At 43.6% G+C, this 23,381-nt stretch overlaps 1 protein-coding gene across 2 annotated transcripts; it reads left to right on the top strand.

Annotated features, from left to right (window-relative positions):
• Positions 1 to 374: 374 nt before the first annotated feature.
• On the top strand, positions 375 to 16,547 carry LOC135553935 (interleukin-2 receptor subunit beta-like). 2 transcript variants are annotated; one of them, XM_064985881.1, is made up of 10 exons: positions 375 to 622; positions 5,402 to 5,489; positions 5,723 to 5,843; positions 5,961 to 6,033; positions 6,333 to 6,426; positions 7,249 to 7,385; positions 9,571 to 9,748; positions 9,981 to 10,083; positions 10,310 to 10,382; positions 14,486 to 16,547. In XM_064985881.1, the coding sequence occupies exons 1-10, from the start codon at positions 419 to 421 to the stop codon at positions 15,197 to 15,199; spliced, it is 1,785 nt and encodes a 594-aa protein (XP_064841953.1). In that variant the 5' UTR covers positions 375 to 418; the 3' UTR covers positions 15,200 to 16,547. The 2 variants fall into 2 exon arrangements, with proteins under 2 accessions (XP_064841953.1, XP_064841954.1); XM_064985882.1 differs by having other exon boundaries at positions 533 to 622; positions 5,398 to 5,489.
• Positions 16,548 to 23,381: the final 6,834 nt, after the last annotated feature.

Here is a 23,381-nt window from a genome sequence, read left to right on the forward strand (position 1 = left end):
CCCTAATGGCTTTGCTTGTAGAGTATGTGTTGTAGAGAAGTGTTTCTCAATCCTGGTCCTAGGAAGGGCTACCACATCTTCGTTTTGGACCAAGCACTATTGCAGTTATTTTAAGTAATCAACTCATCTTCATGCCTTTAATTTGAAACAGGTGTGTGAGTGCTAGGGCAAAAACAAAAATGGGCAACCCTTTGAGTCCCCAGGACCAAGGTTGATAAACACTGTTGTAGAGAATGGTAATTATACTTTTTTTTAATCTTCAATGTTTTGTGTGGCTTCCTGCAAGACACAGGCAAATGTCAGCCTTAGCGAGAGGTTGTGGTTACGTTTGTCACCATGAAATGTCATTGGGCACTTCAATCGAGAGGGGGGGAGAGAGAGAGAGTAAGAGAGCGATAGCGTTAAGGAGCAGGAGAGAATGATAGAGACAGAAAGTCAGAGTGAGAGAGCGCTAAAGGCACAAAGAGAGACAGTCACAAAGGGAGAGACAGACAGACAGAGACCTGAGGCTAAGGAGACAGAGAGGAGAGAGCATCTGCACAAGTCAAATAGTCAAAACAGAGCAAAGAAAGTAGGAGAACAGAATGAGGACTGTGCTGACACGTCGACCCTGACTAAGAGGGTAAGTCTGAAGAGGTTGAATACCTATTTGTTTACATGTGCATTAGCACTTACTCTCTAAGATTCAACTTAGACTAATATTTTATATATATATATATATATATATATATATATATATATATATATATATATATATATAAAAGCCAAATTATCATTGAGTATCTATCCCTGTATCGTTCTTGTTATCATCAAGGTGTCAGCCGCATCACCGAATGTAGTCATTTAAAACTAATCTTTAGGACGGCAGGTAGCCTAGCGGTTAGAGTATTGAGCCACAATGAAGGTCGCTGGTTTGAATACCCAAGCCAACAAGGTGCAAAATCTGTTGACGTGCCATTGTGCAAGACACTTAACCCTAATTACTATGGCTGACTCTGTAAAACAATACATTTCACTGCACCTATCCGGCGTATGTGACATTTCATCATACTGTATATATATATATATATATATATATATATATGTTTTTTTACATCTAGGCCAACCTGGTGAATCTGTCCAACAAGCACTCAAGAGGATAGTGTTTAGACTGTCTAGTTTTTTAGCTGTCTATTGGTGCAAACGAACTACAACATCAGCCTATTAAGGGGAGACAAGAGTACAAAAGGTTTTCTCATTGAGAGTTCAACATTAAGTCATGCAGTATTCATCAGTCAGATGAATGTGTATTCTGTATAGATATCAATTCTAGAGGAGTTTCTGCTGCTGCCTTTAAGTGCCTACCAAAACTCTTCATGTACTACAGTCAAATCAAAATCAAATCAAATTTTATTTGTCACATACACATGGTTAGCAGATGTTAATGCGAGTGTAGCGAAATGCTTGTGCTTCTAGTTCCGACAATGCAGTAATAACCAACAAGTAATCTAACTAACAATTCCAAAACTACTGTCTTATACACACAAGTGTAAGGGGATAAAGAATATGTACATAAAGATATATTTATTTATTTATTTCACCTTCATTTAACCAGGTAGGCAAGTTGAGAACAAGTTCTCATTTACAATTGCGACCTGGCCAGGATAAAGCAAAGCAGTTCGACACATACAACGACACAGAGTTACACATGGAGTAAAACAAACATACAGTCAATAATACAGTATAAACAAGTCTATATACGATGTGAGCAAATGAGGTGAGATAAGGGAGGTAAAGGCAAAAAAAGGCCATGGTGGCAAGGTAAATACAATATAGCAAGTAAAACACTGGAATGGTAAATTTGCAATGGAAGAATGTGCAAAGTAGAAATAAAAATAATGGGGTGCAAAGGAGCAAAATAAATAAATTTATTAAATACAGTAGGGAAAGAGGTAGTTGTTTGGGCTAAAATATAGGTGGGCTATGTATAGGTGCAGTAATCGGTGAGCTGCTCTGACAGTTGGTGCTTAAAGCTAGTGAGGGAGATAAGTGTTTCCAGTTTCAGTGCTTTTTGTAGTTCGTTCCAGTCATTGGCAGCAGAGAACTGGAAGGAGAGGCGGCCAAAGAAAGAATTGGTTTTGGGGGTGACTAGAGAGATATTACCTGCTGGAGCGTGTGCTACAGGTGGGAGATGCTATGGTGACCAGCGAGCTGAGATAAGGGGGGACTTTACCTAGCAGGGTCTTGTAGATGACATGGAGCCAGTGGGTTTGGCGATGAGTATGAAGCTAGGGCCAGCCAACGAGAGCGTACAGGTCGCAATGGTGGGTAGTATATGGGGCTTTGGTGACAAAACGGATTGCACTGTGATAGACTCCATCCAATTTGTTGAGTAGGGTATTGGAGGCAATTTTGTAAATGACATCGCCAAAGTCGAGGATTGGTAGGATGGTCAGTTTTACAAGGGTATGTTTGGCAGCATGAGTGAAGGATGCTTTGTTTTGCGAAATAGGAAGCCAATTCTAGATTTAACTTTGGATTGGAGATATTTGATATGGGTCTGGAAGGAGAATTTACAGTCTAACCAGACACCTAAGTATTTGTAGTTGTCCACGTATTCTAAGTCAGAGCCGTCCAGAGTAGTGATGTTGGACAGGCGGGCAGGGGCGGGTAGCGATCGGTTGAAGAGCATGCATTTAGTTTTACTTGTATTTAAGAGCAATTGGAGGCCACAGAAGGAGAGTTGTATGGCATTGAAGCTTGCCTGGAGAGTTGTTAACACAGTGTCCAAAGAAGGGCCAGAAGTATACAGAATGGTGTCGTCTGCGTAGAGGTGGATCAGAGACTCACCAGCAGCAAGAGAGACATTTAAGTCATTTACATTTACATTTAAGTCATTTAGCAGACGCTCTTATCCAGAGCGACTTACAAATCGGTGAATTCACCTTCTGACATCCAGTGGAACAGCCACTTTACAATAGTGCATCTAAATCATTAAGGGGGAGGGGGGGGGGGGTGAGAAGGATTACTTATCCTATCCTAGAGACCTCATTGATGTATAAAGAGAAGAGTGTCGGTCCAAGAATTGAACCCTGTGGCACCCCCATGCCAGAGGTCCGGACAGCAGACCCTCGAATTTGACACACTGTGATGTGTACAGAGCAGCATAGGCAAGATACAGTAGATGGTATCGAGTACAGTATATACATATGAGATGAGTATGTAAACAAAGTGGCATAGTTAAAGTGGCTAGTGATACATGTATTACATAAAGATGCAGTAGGTGATATAGAGTACAGCATATACCTATACATAAGAGATGAATAATGTAGGGTATGTAAATATTATATTAGGTAGCATTGTTTAAAGTGGCTAGTGATATATTTTACATCATTTCCCATCAATTCCCATTATTCCCATTATTAAAGTGGCTGGAGTTGAGTCAGTGTGTTGGCAGCAGCCACTGTTAGTGGTTGCTGTTTAACAGTCTGATGGCCTTGAGATAGAAGCTGTTTTTTAGTCTCTCTGTCCCAGCTTTGATGCACCTGTACTGACCTCGCCTTCTGGATGATAGCGGGATGAACAGGCAGTGGCTTGGGTGGTTGTTGTCCTTGATGATCTTTATGGCCTTCCTGTAACATCGGGTGGTGTAGGTGACCTGGAGGGCAGGTAGTTTGCCCCCAGTGATGCGTTGTGCAGACCTCACTACCCTCTGGAGAGCCTTATGGTTGTGGGCGGAGCAGTTGTCGTACCAGGCGGTGATACAGCCCGCCAGGATGCTCTCGATTGTGCATCTGTAGAAGTTTGTGAGTGCTTTTGGTGACAAGCCGAATTTCTTCAGCCTCCTGAGGTTGAAGAGGCGCTGCTGTGCCTTCTTCACGATGCTGTCTGTGTGGGTTGACCAATTCAGTTTGTCTGTGATGTGTATGCCAAGGAACTTAAAACTTACTACCCTCTCCACTACTGTTCCATCGATGTGGATAGGGGGGTGTTCCCTCTGCTGTTTCCTGAAGTCCACAATTCTCTCCTTAGTTTTGTTGACGTTGAGTGTGAGGTTATTTTCCTGACACCACACTCCGAGGGCCCTCACCTCCTTCCTGTAGGCCGTCTCGTCGTTGTTGGTAATCAAGCCTACCACTGTTGTGTCGTCCGCAAACTTGATGATTGAGTTGGAGGCGTGCGTGGCCACGCAGTCGTGGGTGAACAGGGAGTACAGGAGAGGGCTCAGAACGCACCCTTGTGGGGCCCCAGTGTTGAGGATCAGCGGGGTGGAGATGTTGTTGCCTACCCTCACCACCTGGGGCGGCCCGTCAGGAAATCCAGTACCCAGTTGCACAGGGCGGGGTCGAGACCCAGGGTCTCGAGCTTGATGACGAGCTTGGAGGGTACTATGGTGTTAAATGCCGAGCTGTAGTCGATGAACAGCATTCTCACATAGGTATTCCTCTTGTCCAGATGGGTTAGGACAGTGTGCAGTGTGGTTGAGATTGCATCGTCTGTGGACCTATTTGGGCGGTAAGCAAATTGGAGTGGGTCTAGGGTGTCAGGTAGGGTGGAGGTGATATGGTCCTTGACTAGTCTCTCAAAGCACTTCATGATGACGGAAGTGAGTGCTACGGGGCGGTAGTCGTTTCGCTCAGTTACCTTAGCTTTCTTGGGAACAGGAACAATGGTGGCCCTCTTGAAGCATGTGGGAACAGCAGACTGAGATAGGGATTGATTGAATATGTCCGTAAACACACCAGCCAGCTGGTCTGCGCATGCTCTGAGGGCGCGGCTGGGGGATGTCGTCTGGGCCTGCAGCCTTGCGAGGGTTAACACGTTTAAATGTTTTACTCCCCTCGGCTGCAGTGAAGGAGAGTCCGCATGTTTTCGTTGCAGGCCGTGTCAGTGGCACTGTATTGTCCTCAAAGCGGGCACAAAGTTATTTAGTCTGCCTGGGAGCAAGACATCCTGGTCTGTGACTGGGCTGGTTTTCTTTTTGTAGTCCGTGATTGACTGTAGACCCTGCCACATACCTCTTGTGTCTGAGCCGTTGAATGGAGATTCTACTTTGTCTCTATACTGACGCTTAGCTTGTTTGATTGCCTTGCGGAGGGAATAGCTGCACTGCACAAAGGTGATGACAGTGGGTCATAATGGTATTGGGCTTGTGACGGAAAGATTTTCACGTCGTATACAATCAATTCAGGATGTCCCTTATCAGTGTCGTGTCTGCTCCTGTTCTATGCAACTGTTACTCAGGATTTTTACTGTCTAAATGTTGCTGGTGTTCCAGTGCTTTGTTATAACAGCCTCTTCATCTTACGTTTTCATCATCTTTGTTTTACATTTAAACAGTGGTGGCAATGGCCAAGACTCTGTGAGTGATTGTTCTTTGTCTTCTTTTCTTCATCTATGCCGTCTGTTGTTTTCCAGTTAGACAGGGGCGGGGGCGGTAATGATGTGGTCCATGCTTCACCTGCTGTTCCTGCTGTCTGTCCCACCAGGCTTCACTCACAACCTCCAAGGTAACTAGTGACTTCATGTTACTCTCGGGCCTACTCATTCAAATAAGATCTGTGAAAAACAAACAGTACCTGCACCTTGTGGAGAAACACGATTTATTGATTGAATTTATCCCCCCCCCAAAAAAAATGTAAGTTAGATTTGTGAAGTTGGTGAGTTTGTGGATTTTAAAATGATAGGTGTTAATGTACAGTAATACTCTTTTTGGTTTGCCTTTGCTGTCTTTCCCTCCAAGGACTGTTTTGTGTGAATGACTACATCAACAACATCGCCTGTGTGTGGAACAGCTCGGGAATAGATCCAGACGTGGCCTGCCAGCTCCTCGGTACAAGAGAAGACTATGAAAACAATTTTTTGTAAGGAATATTTTTTTGTCTGTCTTTATTATTACTGCAATACAGAAAATGACTGCATTGTGTTTTGAGGTATAAATGCATCCTTGTGAAATATTTTATTTCTTTTGTTTTGTATAGCCAGAGTGGTTGTGATCTCAAACCCTTGGAAGGTCATTCTTTTGGAGGCTGCAGTTTTGTCTTTAAGGGCCATGTAAGTTTTTCCTGATATCAGAATCAGAATTATATACAGTATGTTATTCTCCATCAATATGTTATTGTACATATATGTTATTTTCCATATAATTTTCATTGTTTTCAATGTATATTGATTTCTATTGTATTTTTCAAACGTGAACTAAATATATCATGTGAAATGTATTTTATAGTAACTACTTGTGAAAATGAGAATTAAAGTTAGAATGGAATTATTCTCCATGAATGTAGAACAGATGCAAGGAGTTCTTACTGTATTAAACATGCAATCTGTTTCCTGACTGTGTTTCTCTACAGTATTTCAGTTCAAACGAGAACCTCCCCAGCATTAAGGTGGAGTGTAACGGGTCTGAGGCGGCAAACCTCATAAAATACACACCTATTGAACACAGTGAGTGTCCACTTTTTCAGTGCTCTCTTTTATCTAGTGTACCTGCGAGAGTAGCCTCTCACTGTTGTATATAGCTGTTATAGCTGTTCTTCTTCAAATCAAATCAAATCAAATTTATTTATATAGCCCTTCGTACATCAGCTGATATCTCAAAGTGCTGTACAGAAACCCAGCCTAAAACCCCAAACAGCAAGCAATGCAGGTGTAGAAGCACGGTGGTTAGGAAAAACTCCCTAGAAAGGCCAAAACCTAGGAAGAAACCTAGAGAGGAACCAGGCTATGTGGGGTGGCCAGTCCTCTTCTGGCTGTGCCGGGTAGAGATTATAACAGAACATGGCCAAGATGTTCAAATGTTCATAAATGACCAGCATGGTCGAATAATAATAAGGCAGAACAGTTGAAACTGGAGCAGCAGCACGGCCAGGTGGACTGGGGACAGCAAGGAGTCATCATGTCAGGTAGTCCTGGGGCATGGTCCTAGGGCTCAGGTCCTCCGAGAGAGAGAAAGAAAGAGAAGTAGAGAGAGCATATGTGGGGTGGCCAGTCCTCCTCCGGCTGTGCCGGGTGAACTTTTTCTTCACTGGTTCATTTGAGAGTTTGATTCTTGCATGGGCCATATTCACATATTCAATACGGAATGTATGTACCACTATCAATGTAAACGTTGCTTTGGAAAGCATCTGCTAAATGACAATATTATTAACTCTTCAGGTGTCAAGACATGGTTACCCATCACCTGGTCTTAGTTCACCAAAACGCCTCCTCTATATTTCCACTTCATGGTATTAGATGACTGTGACATCTCCCTCTGTTTCCTCGCAGTTAAGATGCATCCTCCTGGTATCCCACTCATCATCAATGGGACAAATGCTACCTGGAGAGCTGGTAGTCCGCTGTCTAAGAAGATCTTTGCATATGAGTTCCAGGTGAAGGTGAAGAGGGAAGACCAGCTATGGGGGGTGAGTGAGACAAAACCATTGTGTGGGTGGGTGTGAAAGTGTGGTATTGGCTGAACATGCAGTGTTCCTGCTGAATGAGTTAGAGTGAATCTGATTAGTGGGTAGTCATGCATAATACCGGTGCCTGAGTATTTAGCTGTGATTTTTGGCTGATTCTTCACTTCCATAGACATCAAAGCATGATCAAAATAAAATAAAATCAAATGTTATTAGTCACATGCGCCGAATACAACAGGTGTAAACATTACAGTGAAATGCTTACTTACCAACAATACAATTTAAAAAAATATGGATAAGAATAAGAGCTAAAAGTAACAAGTAATTAAAGAGCAGCAGTAAAATAACAACAGCGAGACTATATACAGGGGGGCACCGATACAGAGTCAATGTGCCAGGGCACCGGTTAAATGAGGTAGTATGTACATGTAGGTAGAGTTATTAAACTGACTATGCATTGATGACAACAGAGAGTAGCAGTGGTGCAAATAGTCTGGGTAACCATTTGACTAGATTTTCAGGAGTCTTATGGCTTGGAGGTAGAAGCTGTTTAGAAGCCTCTTGGACCAAGACTTGGCACTCCGTTACTGCTTGCTGTGCAGTAGCAGAGAGAACAGTCTATGACTAGGGGGGCTGGAGTCTTTGACAATTTTTAGGGCATTCCTCTGACACCGCCTGGTATAGAGGTCCTGGATGGCAGGAAGCTTGGCCCCAGTAATGTACTGGGCCGTTCCCACTACCCTGTAGTGCCTTGTGGTCGGAGGTCGAGCAGTTGCCATACCAGGGACTGATGCAACCAGTCTGGATGCTCTCGATGGTGCAGCTGTAGAACCTTTTGATGATCTGATGATCCATGCCAAATCCTTTCAGTCTCCTGAGGGTGAATAGGTGGTGAATAGGTTTTGTCATGCCCTCTACACGACTGTCTTGGTGTGCTTAGACCATGTTAGTTTGTTGGTGATGTGGACACCAAGGAACTTGAAGCTCTCAACCTGCTCCACTGCAGCCCCGTCTGCTCGGTCCTCTTTTTCCTGTAGTCCACAATCATTTCCTTTGTCTTGATCACATTGAGGGAGAGGTTGTTGTCCTGGCACCACATGGTCATGTCTCTGACCTCCTACCCTATAGGCTGTCTCGTCGTTGTCGGTGATCAGGCCTACCACTGTTGTTTCATCTGCAAATTTAATGATGGTTTTGAAGTCGTGCCTGGCCGGGCAGCCATGAGTGAACAGGGAGTACAGGAGGGGACTGAGCACGCACCCCTGAGGGGCCTCGGTGTTGAGGATCAGCGTGGTGGATGTGTTGTTACCTACCCTTACCACCTGGGAGTGGCCTGACAGGAAGTCCAGGATCCAGTTGCAGAGAGAGGTGTTTAGTCCCAGGGTCCTTAGCTTAGTGATGAGCTTTGAGGGCACTATGGTGTTGAACACTGAGCCTTAGTCAATGAATAGCATTCTCACATAGGTGTTCCTTTTGTCCAGGTGGGAAAGGGCAGTGTGGAGTGCAATGGATATTGCGTCATCTGTGAATCTGTTGAGGCAGTATGCAAATTGGAGTGGGTCTAGGTTTTCTGGGATGATGGTGTTGATGTGAGCCATGACCATCCTTTCAAAGCACTTCATGGTTACAGACGTGAGTGCTACGGGTTGGTAGTCATTTAGACAGGTTACCTCAGTTTCTTGGGTACAGGCACTATGGTAGTCTAGTTAAAACATGTTGGCATTACAGACTCAGACAGGGAGAAGTAGAAAATGTCAGTGAAGACACTTGCTAGTTTGTCAGCGCATGCTCATAGTACACATCCTGGTAATCCGTCTGGCCCTGCGGCCTTGTGAATATTGACCTGTTTAAAGGTCTTACTCACATCGGCTGCGGAGAGCGTGATCACACATTCTTCCAGAACAGCTGGTGCTCTCATGCATGTTTCAGTGCTATTTGCCTCGAAGCGAGCATAGCGAGCATCGTCTGGTAGGCTCGTGTCACAGGGCAGCTATCCGCCGTGCTTCCCTTTGTAGTCTGTAATGGTTTGCAAGCCCTGTCACACCCGACGAGCGCCAGAGCCTGTGTAGTACAATTATGAGTTACACACACTCATCTCAAATCAGGATTTCAGCCTGAATAGTTTGAGACAGTCTTGTAGCTTTTTAGTGATTATGCTTATTTTTATCTACCTGTCTGTCTCTATCAGGAGGCCAAGAATTTTACCAGACCAAAGCAGGAACCGTGGATGGAGCTGGGTGTGGAGGAGAGTGGGATTCATCACATCAGGGTGAGAGTCAAGCCGACCCAGCCCGCCTCTAGCCACTGGAGTGAGTGGAGCCCCACTGCATCCTGGACATCAGTGGGCGAGGTCTCACCAACCTTTGGTACGTTTGAAGCCATGCCATGCCACAAACTTAAACATTACATCTACTATATGTTCGGTCATGCAGAGCACTCTATCCTATCCAGAGAAACTGACAGTCGGTGCATAGTGTAGTTCATGCGGCCCTTACAGGAATAAGACTAATTTGCTGGTCTACAAAATTGTGTTAACGACCCGTGTTAAATGCATCTCTGAGACATATATTCCAACCATGCTTCCGTTCTGTGTTTCAGTGCAGTCCCCGGACCTGGCTTTGTGGCTGGTGTTGAGTGGTGCGCTTTTCACTCTCATCATTGTCATGTTGCTAGTCTTCTACAAAACACATATTAATAATAGGTGAGTAATGCGTAAAGGTGGATTTATATGCGTATTGTTGGCTCAGATCAGGAGTGAGACCCACAACCTTTGGCTCAGTGAGTTAATTTGGTCTTGTGCCATGTTGATGACGGGGGCTTGATTTTTATCATTGGTTGCATAATGTTTGGGTATGTAGTATCAAGATAAATTCTGCAACAGACCCAAGATGGTTTATTAAAATCCATGTTGTTTTGGTTGTCTACAGGAAACACCAGTATGTGCCTGACCCCGCCAAATACTTCCAGCCACTTAACTCTGTCCACGGTGGAAACTTTCAGGTACCTGGAAAATACTCCAACTTCCTGCTAAACTTGAAACCTGTTGAACCAATACAATTCTGTGTATGTGGCTTTATTCACTAGCGGGAATGTATTCTTGACACGAAAACCTAGTGGACAGCCTAATATAATAATCTTGAACCTGGTTGAGTGGAAATGTCTGCATTTGTGTCCCTATTTAACTTTACTTACTACTTTACTTTCGGCTCCGACAGAGATGGCCGCCTCGCTTCGCGTTCCTAGGAAACTATGCAGTTTTTTGTTTTTTTATGTGTTATTTCTTACATTAGTACCCCAGGTCATCTTAGGTTTCATTACATACAGCCGAGAAGAACTACTGTATATAAGATCAGCGTCAACTCACCATCAGTACGACCAAGAATATGTTTTTCGCGACGCAGATCCTGTGTTCTGCCTTACAAACAGGACAACGGAACGGATCGCATGCAGCGACCCCAAAAAACGACTCCGAAAAAGAGGGAAACGTACGGTCTTCTGGTCAGACTACGGAGACGGGCACATCGTGCCCCACTTCCTAGCATTCTTCTTGCCAATGTCCAGTCTCTTGACAACAAGGTTGATGAAATCCGAGCAAGGGTAGCATTCCAGAGGGACATCAGAGACTGTAACGTTCTGTGCTTCACGGATACATGGCTCACTGGAGAGACGCTATCCGATGCGGTGCAGCCAACGGGTTTCTCCACGCATCGCGTCGACAGAAACAAACACCTTTCTGGTAAGAAGAGGGGTGGGGGTGTATGCCTTATGGCTAACGAGGCATGGTGCGATGAAAGAAACATACAGGAACTCAAATCCTTCTGTTCACCTGATTTAGAATTCCTCACAATCAAATGTAGACCGCATTACCTACCAAGAGAATTCTCTTCGATTATAATCACAGCCGTATATATCCCCCCCCAAGCAGACACATCGATGGCTCTGAACGAACTTTATTTAACTCTTTGCAAACTGGAAACCATTTATCCGGAGGCTGCATTCATCGTTGTTGGGGATTTTAACAAGGCTAATCTGAAAACAAGACTCCCTAAATTTTATCAGCATATCGATTGCGCAACCAGGGGCGGAAAAACCTTGGATCACTGTTACTCTAACTTCCGCGACGCATATAAGGCCCTGCCCCGCCCCCCTTTCAGAAAAGCTGACCACGACTCCATTTTGCTGATACCTGCCTACAGACAAAAGCTAAAAAAAGAAGCTCCCACGCTGAGGTCTGTCCAACGCTGGTCCGACCAAGCTGACTCCACACTCCAAGACTGCTTCCATCACGTGGACTGGGACATGTTTCGTATTGCGTCAAATAACAACATTGACGAATAAGCTGATTCGGTGTGCGAGGTCATTAGAACGTGCGTTGAAGATGTCGTTCCCATAGCAACGATTAAAACATTCCCTAACCAGAAACCTTGGATTGATGGCAGCATTCGTGTGAAACTGAAAGTGCGAACCACTGCTTTCAATCAGGGCAAGGTGTCTGGTAGCATGACTGAATACAAACAATGCAGCTATTCCCTCCGTAAGGCTATCAAACAAGCTAAGCGTCAGTACAGAGACAAAGTAGAATCCCAATTCAACGGCTCAGACACAAGAGGCATGTGGCAGGGTCTACAGTCAATCACGGACTACAGGAAGAAATCCAGCCCAGTCACGGACCAGGATGTCATGCTCCCAGGCAGACTAAATAACTTTTTTGCCTGCTTTGAGGACAATACAGTGCCACTGACACTGCCTGCAACGGAAAAATGCGGTCTCTCCTTCACTGCAGCCGAGGTGAGTAAAACATTTAAACGTGTTAACCCTCGCAAGGCTGCAGGCCCAGACGACATCCCCCAGCCGCGCCCTCAGAGCATGCGCAGACCAGCTGGCTGGTGTGTTTACGGACATATTCAATCAATCCCTATACCAGTCTGCTGTTCCCACATGCTTCAAGAGGGCCACCATCGTTCCTGTTCCCAAGAAAGCTAAGGTAACTGAGCTAAACGACTACCGCCCCGTAGCACTCACTTCCGTCATCATGAAGTGCTTTGAGAGACTAGTCAAGGACCATATCACCTCCACCCTACCTGACACCCTAGACCCACTCCAATTTGCTTACCGCTCAAATAGGTCCACAGACGATGTAATCTCAACCACACTGCACACTGCCCTAACCCATCTGGACAAGAGGAATACCTATGTGAGAATGCTGTTCATCGACTACAGCTCGGCATTCAACACCATAGTACCCTCCAAGCTCGTCATCAAGCTCGAGACCCTGGGTCTCGACCCCGCCCTGTGCAACTGGGTACTGGACTTCCTGACGGGCCGCCCCAGGTGGTGAGGGTAGGTAACAACATCTCCTCCCCGCTGATCCTCAACACTGGGGCCCCACAAGGGTGCGTTCTGAGCACTCTCCTGTACTCCCTGTTCACCCACGACTGCGTGGCCACGCACGCCTCCAACTCAATCATCAAGTTTGCGGACGACACAACAGTGGTAGGCTTGATTACCAACAACGACGAGACGGCCTACAGGGAGGAGGTGAGGGCCCTCGGAGTGTGGTGTCAGGAAAATAACCTCACACTCAACGTCAACAAAACTAAAGAGATATTGTGGACTTCAGGAAACAGCAGAGGGAACACCCCCCTATCCACATCGATGGAACAGTAGTGGAGAGAGTACCAAGTTTTAAGTTCCTCGGCATACACATCACAGACAAACTGAATTGGTCCACTCACACAGACAGCATCGTGAAGAAGGCGCAGCAGCGCCTCTTCAACCTCAGGAGACTGAAGAAATTCGGCTTGTCACCAAAAGCACTCACAAACTTCTACAGATGCACAATCGAGAGCATCCTGGCGGGCTTTATCACCGCCTGGTACGGCAACTGCTCCGCCCTCAACCGTAAGGCTCTCCAGAGGGTAGTGAGGTCTGCATAACGCATCATCGGGGGCAAACTACCTGCCCTCCAGGACACCTACACCACCGGATGTTACAGGAAGGCCATAAAGATCATCAAGGACATCTACCACCCGAGCCACTGCCTGTTCACCCCGCTATCATCCAGAAGGCGAGGTCAGTACAGTTGCATCAAAGCTGGGACCGAGAGACTGAAAAACAGCTTCTATCTCAAGGCCATCAGACTGTTAAACAGCCACCACTAACATTGAGTGGCTGCTACCTACACACTGACACTGACTCAACTCCAGCCACTTTAATAATGGGAATTGATGGGAAATTATGTAAATATATCACTAGCCACTTTAAACAATGCTACCTTATATAATGTTACTTACCCTACATTATTCATCTCATATGCATACGTATATACTGTACTCTATATCATCGACTGCATCCTTATGTAATACATGTATCAATAGCCACTTTAACTATGCCACTTTGTTTACATACTCATCTCACATGTATATACTGTACTCGATACCATCTACTGTATCTTGCCTATGCTGCTCTGTACCATCACTCATTCATATATCCTTATGTACATATTCTTTATCCCCTTACACTGTGTATAAGACAGTAGATTAGGAATTGTTAGTTAGATTACTTGTTGGTTATTACTGCATTGTCGGAACTAGAAGCACAAGCATTTCGCTACACTCGCATTAACATCTGCTAACCATGTGTATGTGACAAATAAAATTTGATTTGATTTGATTTTTACTTACTTACATTGGATGCTTACAGTTGGGAACAGTCTCTTTCGTTGCCAGTAAAAGGAAAGTTCCCAGCCACAGTAAAACCCCCCAAAAAACATTAGACATGAGCATAGACTCCTTGATATGGTTTCTCTGTTGGTTTGAATTCCTCGCATTAACAGTTAGATGCAGACATAGACACACTCTCTCTACCACACGCACACACTAACACACCAATAAACTCACGTGTGCACCTTGTATTACAAACAAGGATACAGCCACACACTTGCAGCAACTTTCAAAAATTGATACTTGCGAGTGTAGATGCAGTAAAATATTTGTCCTTTGTCATTTTGCCTAAGTATCAGCATAACTTTAAATTTCACCAATGACCGTGACACTGTACAGTGCTCCATATACTGATGTGTGTCTCTGGCCCTCCCCATGCAGAAATGGCTGAGCCCCTTGTTTGCTCCAGAGTGCTTCATCACCGCCCAGCCCGGCGAGGACATCTCCCCTGTGAAGGAGTCTGGAACAGAAGTCTGGGACGTCACCCACTCCACCAGCTCCACCACCGCAGCCTTCCTCCTACACTCTGACCCCAACACCCCCTCTGATGGCTGGAACAGCAGCGGCCAGTCCTCCTGCTTCTCCAACATCGGCTACTTCTACCCCAGCGGCCTCCGCATTGATTCTTCTCCCGTCTACTTCACCTACCAGGGGGACCACAGCTCTCTCTACGCCACCACCACCAGCTCCTATAAGCTCTTGGAGCTTCCCAGTTGGCTGCAGAGGGAGCCCCAGAGCCCAGACTCTGGTTTCGGCATGGAGAGCGTAGAGGGGAAGGACCAGGTGGAGGAGGAAGGAAAGGGTAAAAAGGAAAGGGATGTGGCTCCAGTTGACCATCAATCACCCCCTCCTCTTGTCCTACCAGTCCCCCTGCCTGCTGGGATCCCTCCAGGCCCTCACCATCCCCTGAGTCTCCCTCAACTCCCCCTTCATAATCCTGAGACTAACACTGCCATGGCGCCTAGCAGCAGTTACAATGCCTGGCCAGTAGAGGCTGCTCTAGGCAGATCCTCCTCAATGACAGTGGAACCCAGTTGTAGCGGCTATTTGACCATTAATGAGCTGCAGAATACCTACAGCAACAAGTCTATTTGAACAATCCATTTTTCATTCAATTTACATTTTAGTTGAGCTGTTGAATTTATTCTTCGTGCAAACTATCAGATAATGCAGGTACAAAATCATTTTTTGCATGGTATTTTACATGATAAAATATCATGTAGTTTATTTGTATTTTATATACATTTTGTATATTACTTGTATTACTATTGAGGCAGCTGGTTTGCCAATGCGTTGTTACTTTATCTCAGATAGTTAGTGCTGCTAGTTGTTTTTGTCTTTAAATGCGTTCACTGACAGCTTGTTTGTATGAAGACCTGAATAAAACCTCTGGCAGAAGAGAAGTGGGTCAGCCTTAAACTTCCTGTGTTTGTGGGCTTAGGTAGTCTGCCCTACAGTACCAAGCAAAAAGGCAGTAACTGCTAATTTGGCCGAAAATGAGTTAGTCGTTTTTGCTACATTAAATACATGCTTAATCATGTGGACAAGTATCCTTCCTCTAATGTATTGTGTTTTTGAGAAAATGGGGGTCATGTTTGCAGTAACGACATAAAGTTACTGTGAAACCAAGGTAAATAAAAGCCATTTTTCTCAGTTCCACACTATGAGCAGTTACTGCTTTTTTGCAGTTAAAGATGACAGACAGTGACACATTGATAGACAGTGACACATTCAATCCCGCCTTGCACACTCTTGTCTGCATCTAGCTGATCTAGGGTGTAGTCATTAGTACAACAATGGCAAATAAGAGTTTCTATTGTACAAATTCAGGTATTTTTATCCCAGTTTTGTTCTGTTCGCTTCCGTTTAAGAAACATTTGAACAGAATCGGTAGAAGGAATAGCATCCTTGATCACATGAAATCACAGTTCACAGTTCATAGCAGCCACGTTGTATTCCTTATTGCATCAATGCTCTCTCCTCCTCTCACCTTTTCCCTTTGCTTTTGGACTTTTTTTGCACAACACATTAGCTGTATGTGACCATGTGAAAAAACATATCCAAGCCAAACAATATCATAACCGCTACACACAGCCTACATATTGTCACCGTATTAGCTAAAGTAACGTAATAACTAATAGAACTAGCTAACGCATTAGTAACCCTACAATCATGCAGTTTTGTTACAGTGTACAGTTAGTAAGCAGTTTAGAACTTGCCCCGGTGGCAAAACCAAAAGCTTACCTTGAATTGGAAGTGTTCGAATGTTGTGTTGGATAGTCATAGCTAGCATCCCTCTGTTTGAGCAGGGTGTTTCAGTAGGCTAAACTAGCTAGCTGCATCTGCTAGCTAAGTAAGTGAAACTGAAAAAACAATGACTATCTCTCTATTTCTCTCTTGCTTCTCCTTCATTTTGGAATAAATTAATATGTTCAAAACTGTTCAGCTATTGTCTTTCGCTCTCTTCAAGCCAACTATTCACCACAATTTATCCACTGCAGTGCTAGCTGTAGCTTATGCTTTCAGTACTAAATTCATTCTCTGATCCTTTGATTGGGTGGACAACATGTCAGTTCATGCTGCAAGAGCTCTGATAGGTTGGAGGACATCCTTCAGAAGTTGTCATAATTACTGTGTAAGTCTATGGAAGGGGGTGAGGACCATGAGCCTCCTAGGTTTTGTATTGTAAGTCAATGTAACGATAACTAACAAACGTCCGTACTTGAGAGTGTTTTAGTGCCTCCAAAAATGTATACTTCCAGGTCAACTGTAATATGAATACCATTGTAAAGCACAATTTCTCCGCTTTCCAGCAAAATCAAGCTTCAGACCTTCTGTCCGTCTCTGCATGATTGAAGAATGCAATGGAGCTCCACTTGGCCTTTAAAACAATTGTGGTTGGGGAAGAGAAGGCTACTGAGTAATAGTGAAAGGGGGAGAGATGTCGCGTGGGGAAACTGCTTTTTTCAACCGATTTCTCAAAAATGTTAATAAAACACTATAAAGAGGTTATATAATGTATCATTATTTTTAGGGCGACAGGTTTTTTAGGGTTTTAAGTGCGGAGCTAAAGTTATCTTCACAAGTATAAACTGCGTCTGTCTCGTGGCTTTTAAGAATCATGATGGCGTGCAGAGATGACGCGAAAAATGAATGCATTCAGTTGTACAATTGACTAGGTATGCCCCTTTCCCTGTCCCTCTCGCTACCCCTGTTGGAAAGACTCTGTACGGCACACAATGTGTTGCATAATGCGTGCTGTACGATACTTCACAATATGTCGCAATGTATTGTACAGCGCTTTTTCAACTTTCCTCGCTTACTATTGGTCTATTACCATGTCAATCAATAGAAGGGTAGTTTACACCCCGGATTTTGATGCCAACACAGTCACTACAGTCCTATTAGTTTTCATCGCAGCCTTGTTTGAATGCCGCGGTACGCAAAATCTGTACGGAACAGAGTTAGCTACTGTTACCCAGAGGAGCACGGAAGCTAGCTGTCCTCCAGCTACACCATGGTGCTACCCTATAGAGTGCTGTTGAGGCTATTGTAGACCTTCATTGCAACACAGTGTGTTTTAATCAATTATTTGGTGACATACATATATTTAGTATAGTTTTATATTTAAAAAAATGCTTTTGATTTGCTTTACCAATTTAAAATAAATGAAATTCACTGAGGAGGAGGGTCCTTCTGATTCAGAGGGGTTGGGTTCAATTTGGAAGACAATTTTCAGTTGTCTTCAACTGACTAGGTATCCCCCTTTCCCCTTTTCCTTATCCTCCCCTTCCTCCTCTGAGGAGCCTCCACTGGTGTGTATGTACAGTATGTGTGCGTGTTTGTGTGTACATGTGTGTGGGCCTGTGAGTTGTGTGGGGGAGGGGTTGTGATTTGAGAGTGTAATTGTGTAGCCGATCTAAGGGTGGTTGTGGCTTATGAAAGCTAGGATGCGAAATTAGGTCTGTTTGTGTGTGTAAACATGTCCTGTCAGGTGTGTGAATGAGTTTATGTATTAGTATGTGGTCTGACATTTAACTGTGACACCACGTCCCCACCACTGACTTTCGCTCTCTTGAAAAAGTTGTTTTACTTGTTACAAGGTATTGCTATGATGAAAAGAAAAATGCATTTGAGCTTGGGGTGGGGGTCAGTGAATTAACTGAGAGAAAAGCATGCAGGGCATTCTACGCCATTAAATAACTAATTCAAATTATAATACCTAATACCACATTTTAAATACCTATTCAAATGTGGCTAAAGCTAATTGAATTTGTCATTGAACCAATTGTACTTTACGGCAGCGAAAAGTCCCCTCATGGGGCTGAGTTCACAAACCTGTTCTACTAACACACTGAATCCTCAGGACCTGAACATCAAATTAGTCAGAATAAACCAAATTACAACACAGACACACCTATGGGGAAACACAAACAGATGTACAAAGTAAACTGTAATGCTATCTGGCCCTAAATCGACAGTACACCATGGCAAACTATTAAAATCAAATCTATTCAAATCAAATTTTATTTAACCATGGTTACAAAAATTATAGGCTCAGTGAGCATAGCCTTGCCATTGAGAAGGCTAGACACAGGAAAACCAGGCTCCGTGTAGAGGAAAGGCTGTCGAACCACTTCCCCACAGCAGAACCCGAGTCAGAGCTGCATTTCCTGACAAGAAGTTTGCTAGCATTGTCTGATAGTGGTCTGAGTAAGGGGTGGAAAACTTAAAACTAGCTGTTATTGGCAGAGACATTTGAAACTCTGTTTGTTAGTGTTCTACAAACCAATTTACTGCATGGTGATAACACCATGGAAAGCCAAAACTCCCACCGATGCAAACCTGCTGATTAGAAGGCCCTGTGCGGATTGTATTTTCAATCAACAACTATCAGGAAATAACACTAATACATTTTTTTCACACTTTTACAGTGTTCGTTTCGTCAGCTGTTTTGTCTGCACTGGGCCTTTAAACAGTTTTAGCGTGGTGTCAGCTTCTTACCACCAGGTGGCAATATAATAAATACCACAGAATAAATCCTCTACCTTGTAATGTGCAGCCAAGAAAACAATAACAGACCTAAAACAGACCTTAAAAGGTCAATCTGCAGTTGTTACATACGTTTTTTTACTTTTAGATTAATGATATATACCCATTTATTCTTGAAAAATATAACTTATAAATATGTTATGAGCTTAGCTCAACTGTCTTACCCCACCAAAACCCCAAATATAAGATTGTTCTACTCCAATGTTTGTAAACAATGTAATTGTAAAGAAACACTGAGTATGCCTCAGAACATGGTTAAAACCATAATTTTGATCTCATGGATTGTCAGTCCTTGCATCCATAACTCTATGAATGTTATACTGGTTGTGTAACAGTATAAATTTAGTCCGTCCCCTCGCCCGAACCAGGGACCCTCTGCACACACAGACAATTGACCCCCACGAAGCATCGTTACCCATCGCTCCACAAAAGCCACGGCCCTTGCAGAGCAAGGGGATCCACTACTTCAAGGTCTCAGAGCGAGTGACATCACCGATTGAAACGCTGTTAGCGCCCACCACCAGCTAGCCATTTCACATCGGTTACACTTGCACTTCTCCATCCCTCAGCTATTTACATAAACACTGTCAGGGTGTACCGGTTTGCTATCTTTTGATCTGCAGATTGCCCCTTTAAACTCCAAAGACTAGAATGGGAGGAGCCCTATAGTTTTATAACGATAACAGTAAGGCTGTTATGACAAGCCAACTTCACAGAGTCTATACGGTATGACATCTTCAAAGAGTTCACACTGCTGGTAAATCCACAGTGGATTCCCTGGCCTCTTCAGCTGCTCACAAAGAGTTTTCATACTCCCGTTTATTATGCAACAACTTCTCTATAACTAAGATGAATGAGTGTATTCAAAGAAAATGTCAAGACAAGAGGCGGTATCAAATGATTCAACGAATAGAGATACAAGACTACTGAAAGTCTAACGACTCCCACATGAATCTCGAGAGCAGAAGGTCACTGTGAACTTGGCTACTTTTTCTTCTTCTGTAGAATGTGTATCATTTTCCATCTGTACACCATCTGAATTCAGGAAGAATTCTCCATTGAATTCTCCACTGAATTCTCCACTGAATTCTCCATTGATATTTACATATTTTCTTCAGCCATAAGTCCTAACATTTCACCTGTATAAGACTCTGATAGCTCCATCTGCACAGAGTATGGGGCGCCTGCTTGATTTAGTCTCATGTGAGTCTCTGTTTGAGGATCCCCTGCCTGCCTGTTTGTCTGTCGCCCTCCTCCTCAGCATGTGCTGGGTGATGAAGCTACAACGAGAGAGAGACAGACGGAGAGGGAGGGGGAAAAAAATAATGACTAGCATACAGTAAATCTACAAAATCAGAGCTTGTCTTGGAACGGGTCCACCCTGGAATCTGAGGATGTCGGGCCAAGTCGAGTGTGTCTGTCCTCTTTATTTGTGTGGATTAGAAACAGAGCCCGGAGGAAAGTGTCACACTGTAATCGTAACAAAGATACAGACTAGCCTAAATTAGAGGGAGGGAGCATATGGAAGCACTTCTATTTTGAGGCAATAGGGATAACCAGGGACAAATTAATGTGGATCGTGTTCCAAAGATCCACTTTATTTCCCATTCATTCCAGATGGTGTGGTGGACTTGAAATAAAAGCCATACAAAATGTGATGTTTCTCATATACTTTCTCATGCCTGGCATTATGTGCAGGCTTTTACTTTACTGAGATTATTTTTTACAGGGACAGTGCACATTAATCAACGTTTCAGTAAAAGTACCGGTTTTAAAGCCGGCTAATTTTCAAATCGCAGTACCTGGGCAGGTTATTAAAAACAATTATAATAACAATACAGACAAACAAAGAGCAGTGAGAACATGCAGAGCAACATATGACAAGCAACACGTAGCACACAGACAGACAGAGAAATAGAGAAATAGCACAAAAATAGCACAAAAGAAACTGAACAAAATATATAAAAGCAACACGCAAGCTACAGACAACATACAGTGGGGCAAAAAAGTATTTAGTCAGCCACCAATTGTGCACCAATTGTGCAAGTTCTCCCACTTAAAAAGATGAGAGAGGCCTGTAATTTTCATCATAGGTACACTTCAACTATGACAGACAAAATGAGAAAACATTTTTTTTAATGAATTTATTTGCAAATTATGGTGGAAAATAAGCATTTGGTAACCTACAAACAAGCAAGATTTCTGGCTCTCACAGACCTGTAACTTCTTCTTTAAGAGGCTCCTCTGTCCTCCACTCGTTACCTGTATTAATGGCACCTGTCTGAACTTCTTATCAGTATAAAAGACACCTGTCCACAACCTCAAACAGTCACACTCCAAACCACTATGGCCAAGACCAAAGAGTTGTCCAAGGACACCAGAAACACAATTGTAGACATGCACCAGGCTGGGAAGACTGAATCTGCAATAGGTAAGCAGCTTGGTTTGGAGAAATCAACTGTGGGAGCAATTATTAGGAAATGGAAGACATACAAGACCACTGATAATCTCCCTCGATCTGGGGCTTCACGCAAGATCTCACCCCGTGGGGTCAAAATGATCACAGGGAACAGTGAGCAAAACTCCCAGAACCACACAGGGGGACCTAGTGAATGACCTGCAGAGTGCTGGGACCAAAGTAACAAAGCCTACCATCAGTAACACACTACGCCGCCAGGGACTCAAATCCTGCAGTGCCAGACGTGTCCCCCTGCTTAAGCCAGTACATGTCCAGGCCCGTCTGAAGTTTGCTAGAGAGCATTTGGATGATCCAGAAGAAGATTGGGAGAATGTCATATGGTTAGATGAAAGGTAAAAACTCAACTCGTCGTGTTTGGAGGACAAAGAATGCTGAGCTGCATCCAAAGAACACCATACCTACTGTGAAGCATGGGGGTGGAAACATCATGCTTTGGGGCTGTTTTTCTGCAAAGGGACCAGGACGACTGATCCATGTAAAGGAAATAATGAATGGGACCATGTATTGTGAGATTTTGAGTGAAAACCTCCTTCCATCAGCAAGTGCATTGAAGATGAAACGTGGCTGGGTCTTTCAGCATGACAATGATCCCAAACACACCGCCTGGGCAACGAAGGAGTGGCTTCGTAAGAAGCATTTCAAGGTCCTGGAGTGGCCTAGCCAGTCTCCAGATCTCAACCCCATAGAAAATCTTTTGAAAGTTTGTGTTGCCCACTAACAGCCCCAAAACATCACTGCTCTAGAGGAGATCAGCATGGAGGAATGGGCCAAAATACCAGCAACAGTGTGTGAAAACCTTGTGAAGACTTACAGAAAATGTTTGACCTCTGTCATTGCCAACAAAGGGTATATAACAAAGTATTGAGATAGACACTTGTTATTGACCAAATACTTATTTTCCATCATAATTTGCAAATAAATTCATTAAAAATCCTACAATGTGATTTTGTGGATTTTTTTTCTCATTTTGTCTGTCATAGTTGAAGTGTACCTATGATGAAAATTACAGGCCTCTCTCATCTTTATAAGTGGGAGAACTTGCACAATTGGTGGCTGACTAAATACTTTTTTTGCCCCACTGTATGTATATATATATATATATATATATATATATATATATATATATATATATATATATATATATTTTTTTTTTGTAGGCTATAATTGTAAATAAGTATTTGTTCTTAAACTGACTTGCCTAGTTAAATAAAGGTTAAATAAAAAAATAGAAAGAAAGAACAGATAACATGGAAAGCGGCAATATACTGCTAACAATGATGTTCACAAGTCTGATTGTCCTTTAGACATGACTTTATGTTTTTCTGTGAAGGTGAGATAGTTACTGCAGTTATGTGTGTCTGATGGCAGTGTGTTCCAGACATGGGAAGATCTCACGGAGAAAGCCGTTTGAATAAAGAGAATTATACAGTCACTTCTCATGGCAGACCTTGTGGATCTGCTGCCATGGCTTTTGTCTTTGACAAAAGTACTAATTGTGTGTGTTGTGTGAGGGGGGGGGGGGGGGGGGGTTCAGGCCATTAAGGATCTTGAATACAAGACATGCATCGGTTTATTGCACAAGATTTTCTGAACTTAACAGCCCATGATTTCTGAGGATGTAACAGTGGTGATGACTATTGGGCTTTATATCAAGTACGTTGAGAGCCCGTTTGTAGACAGACTGAATGGGTTTTAATGTTGCCCATCTAGTCAAGCAGTATGTTAAGTGGAGTATCATAGAATTGA

This window comes from Oncorhynchus masou, chromosome 14 (genome assembly GCF_036934945.1).
Source record: "Oncorhynchus masou masou isolate Uvic2021 chromosome 14, UVic_Omas_1.1, whole genome shotgun sequence".
Classification (NCBI taxonomy): Eukaryota; Metazoa; Chordata; class Actinopteri; order Salmoniformes; family Salmonidae; genus Oncorhynchus; species Oncorhynchus masou.

What these genes read in the sequence shown, in the direction of transcription:
- LOC135553935 (XM_064985881.1), top strand. Translation starts at nt 419, where the DNA reads ATGATAGAGACAGAAAGTCAGAGTGAGAGAGCGCTAAAGGCACAAAGA. An exon ending in CGTCGACCCTGACTAAGAGG is followed by an intron (nt 623 to 5,401) that starts GTAAGTCTGAAG and finishes TTTTCCAGTTAG; the next exon opens with ACAGGGGCGGGGGCGGTAAT. An exon ending in CGAGGTCTCACCAACCTTTG is followed by an intron (nt 9,749 to 9,980) that starts GTACGTTTGAAG and finishes TCTGTGTTTCAG; the next exon opens with TGCAGTCCCCGGACCTGGCT.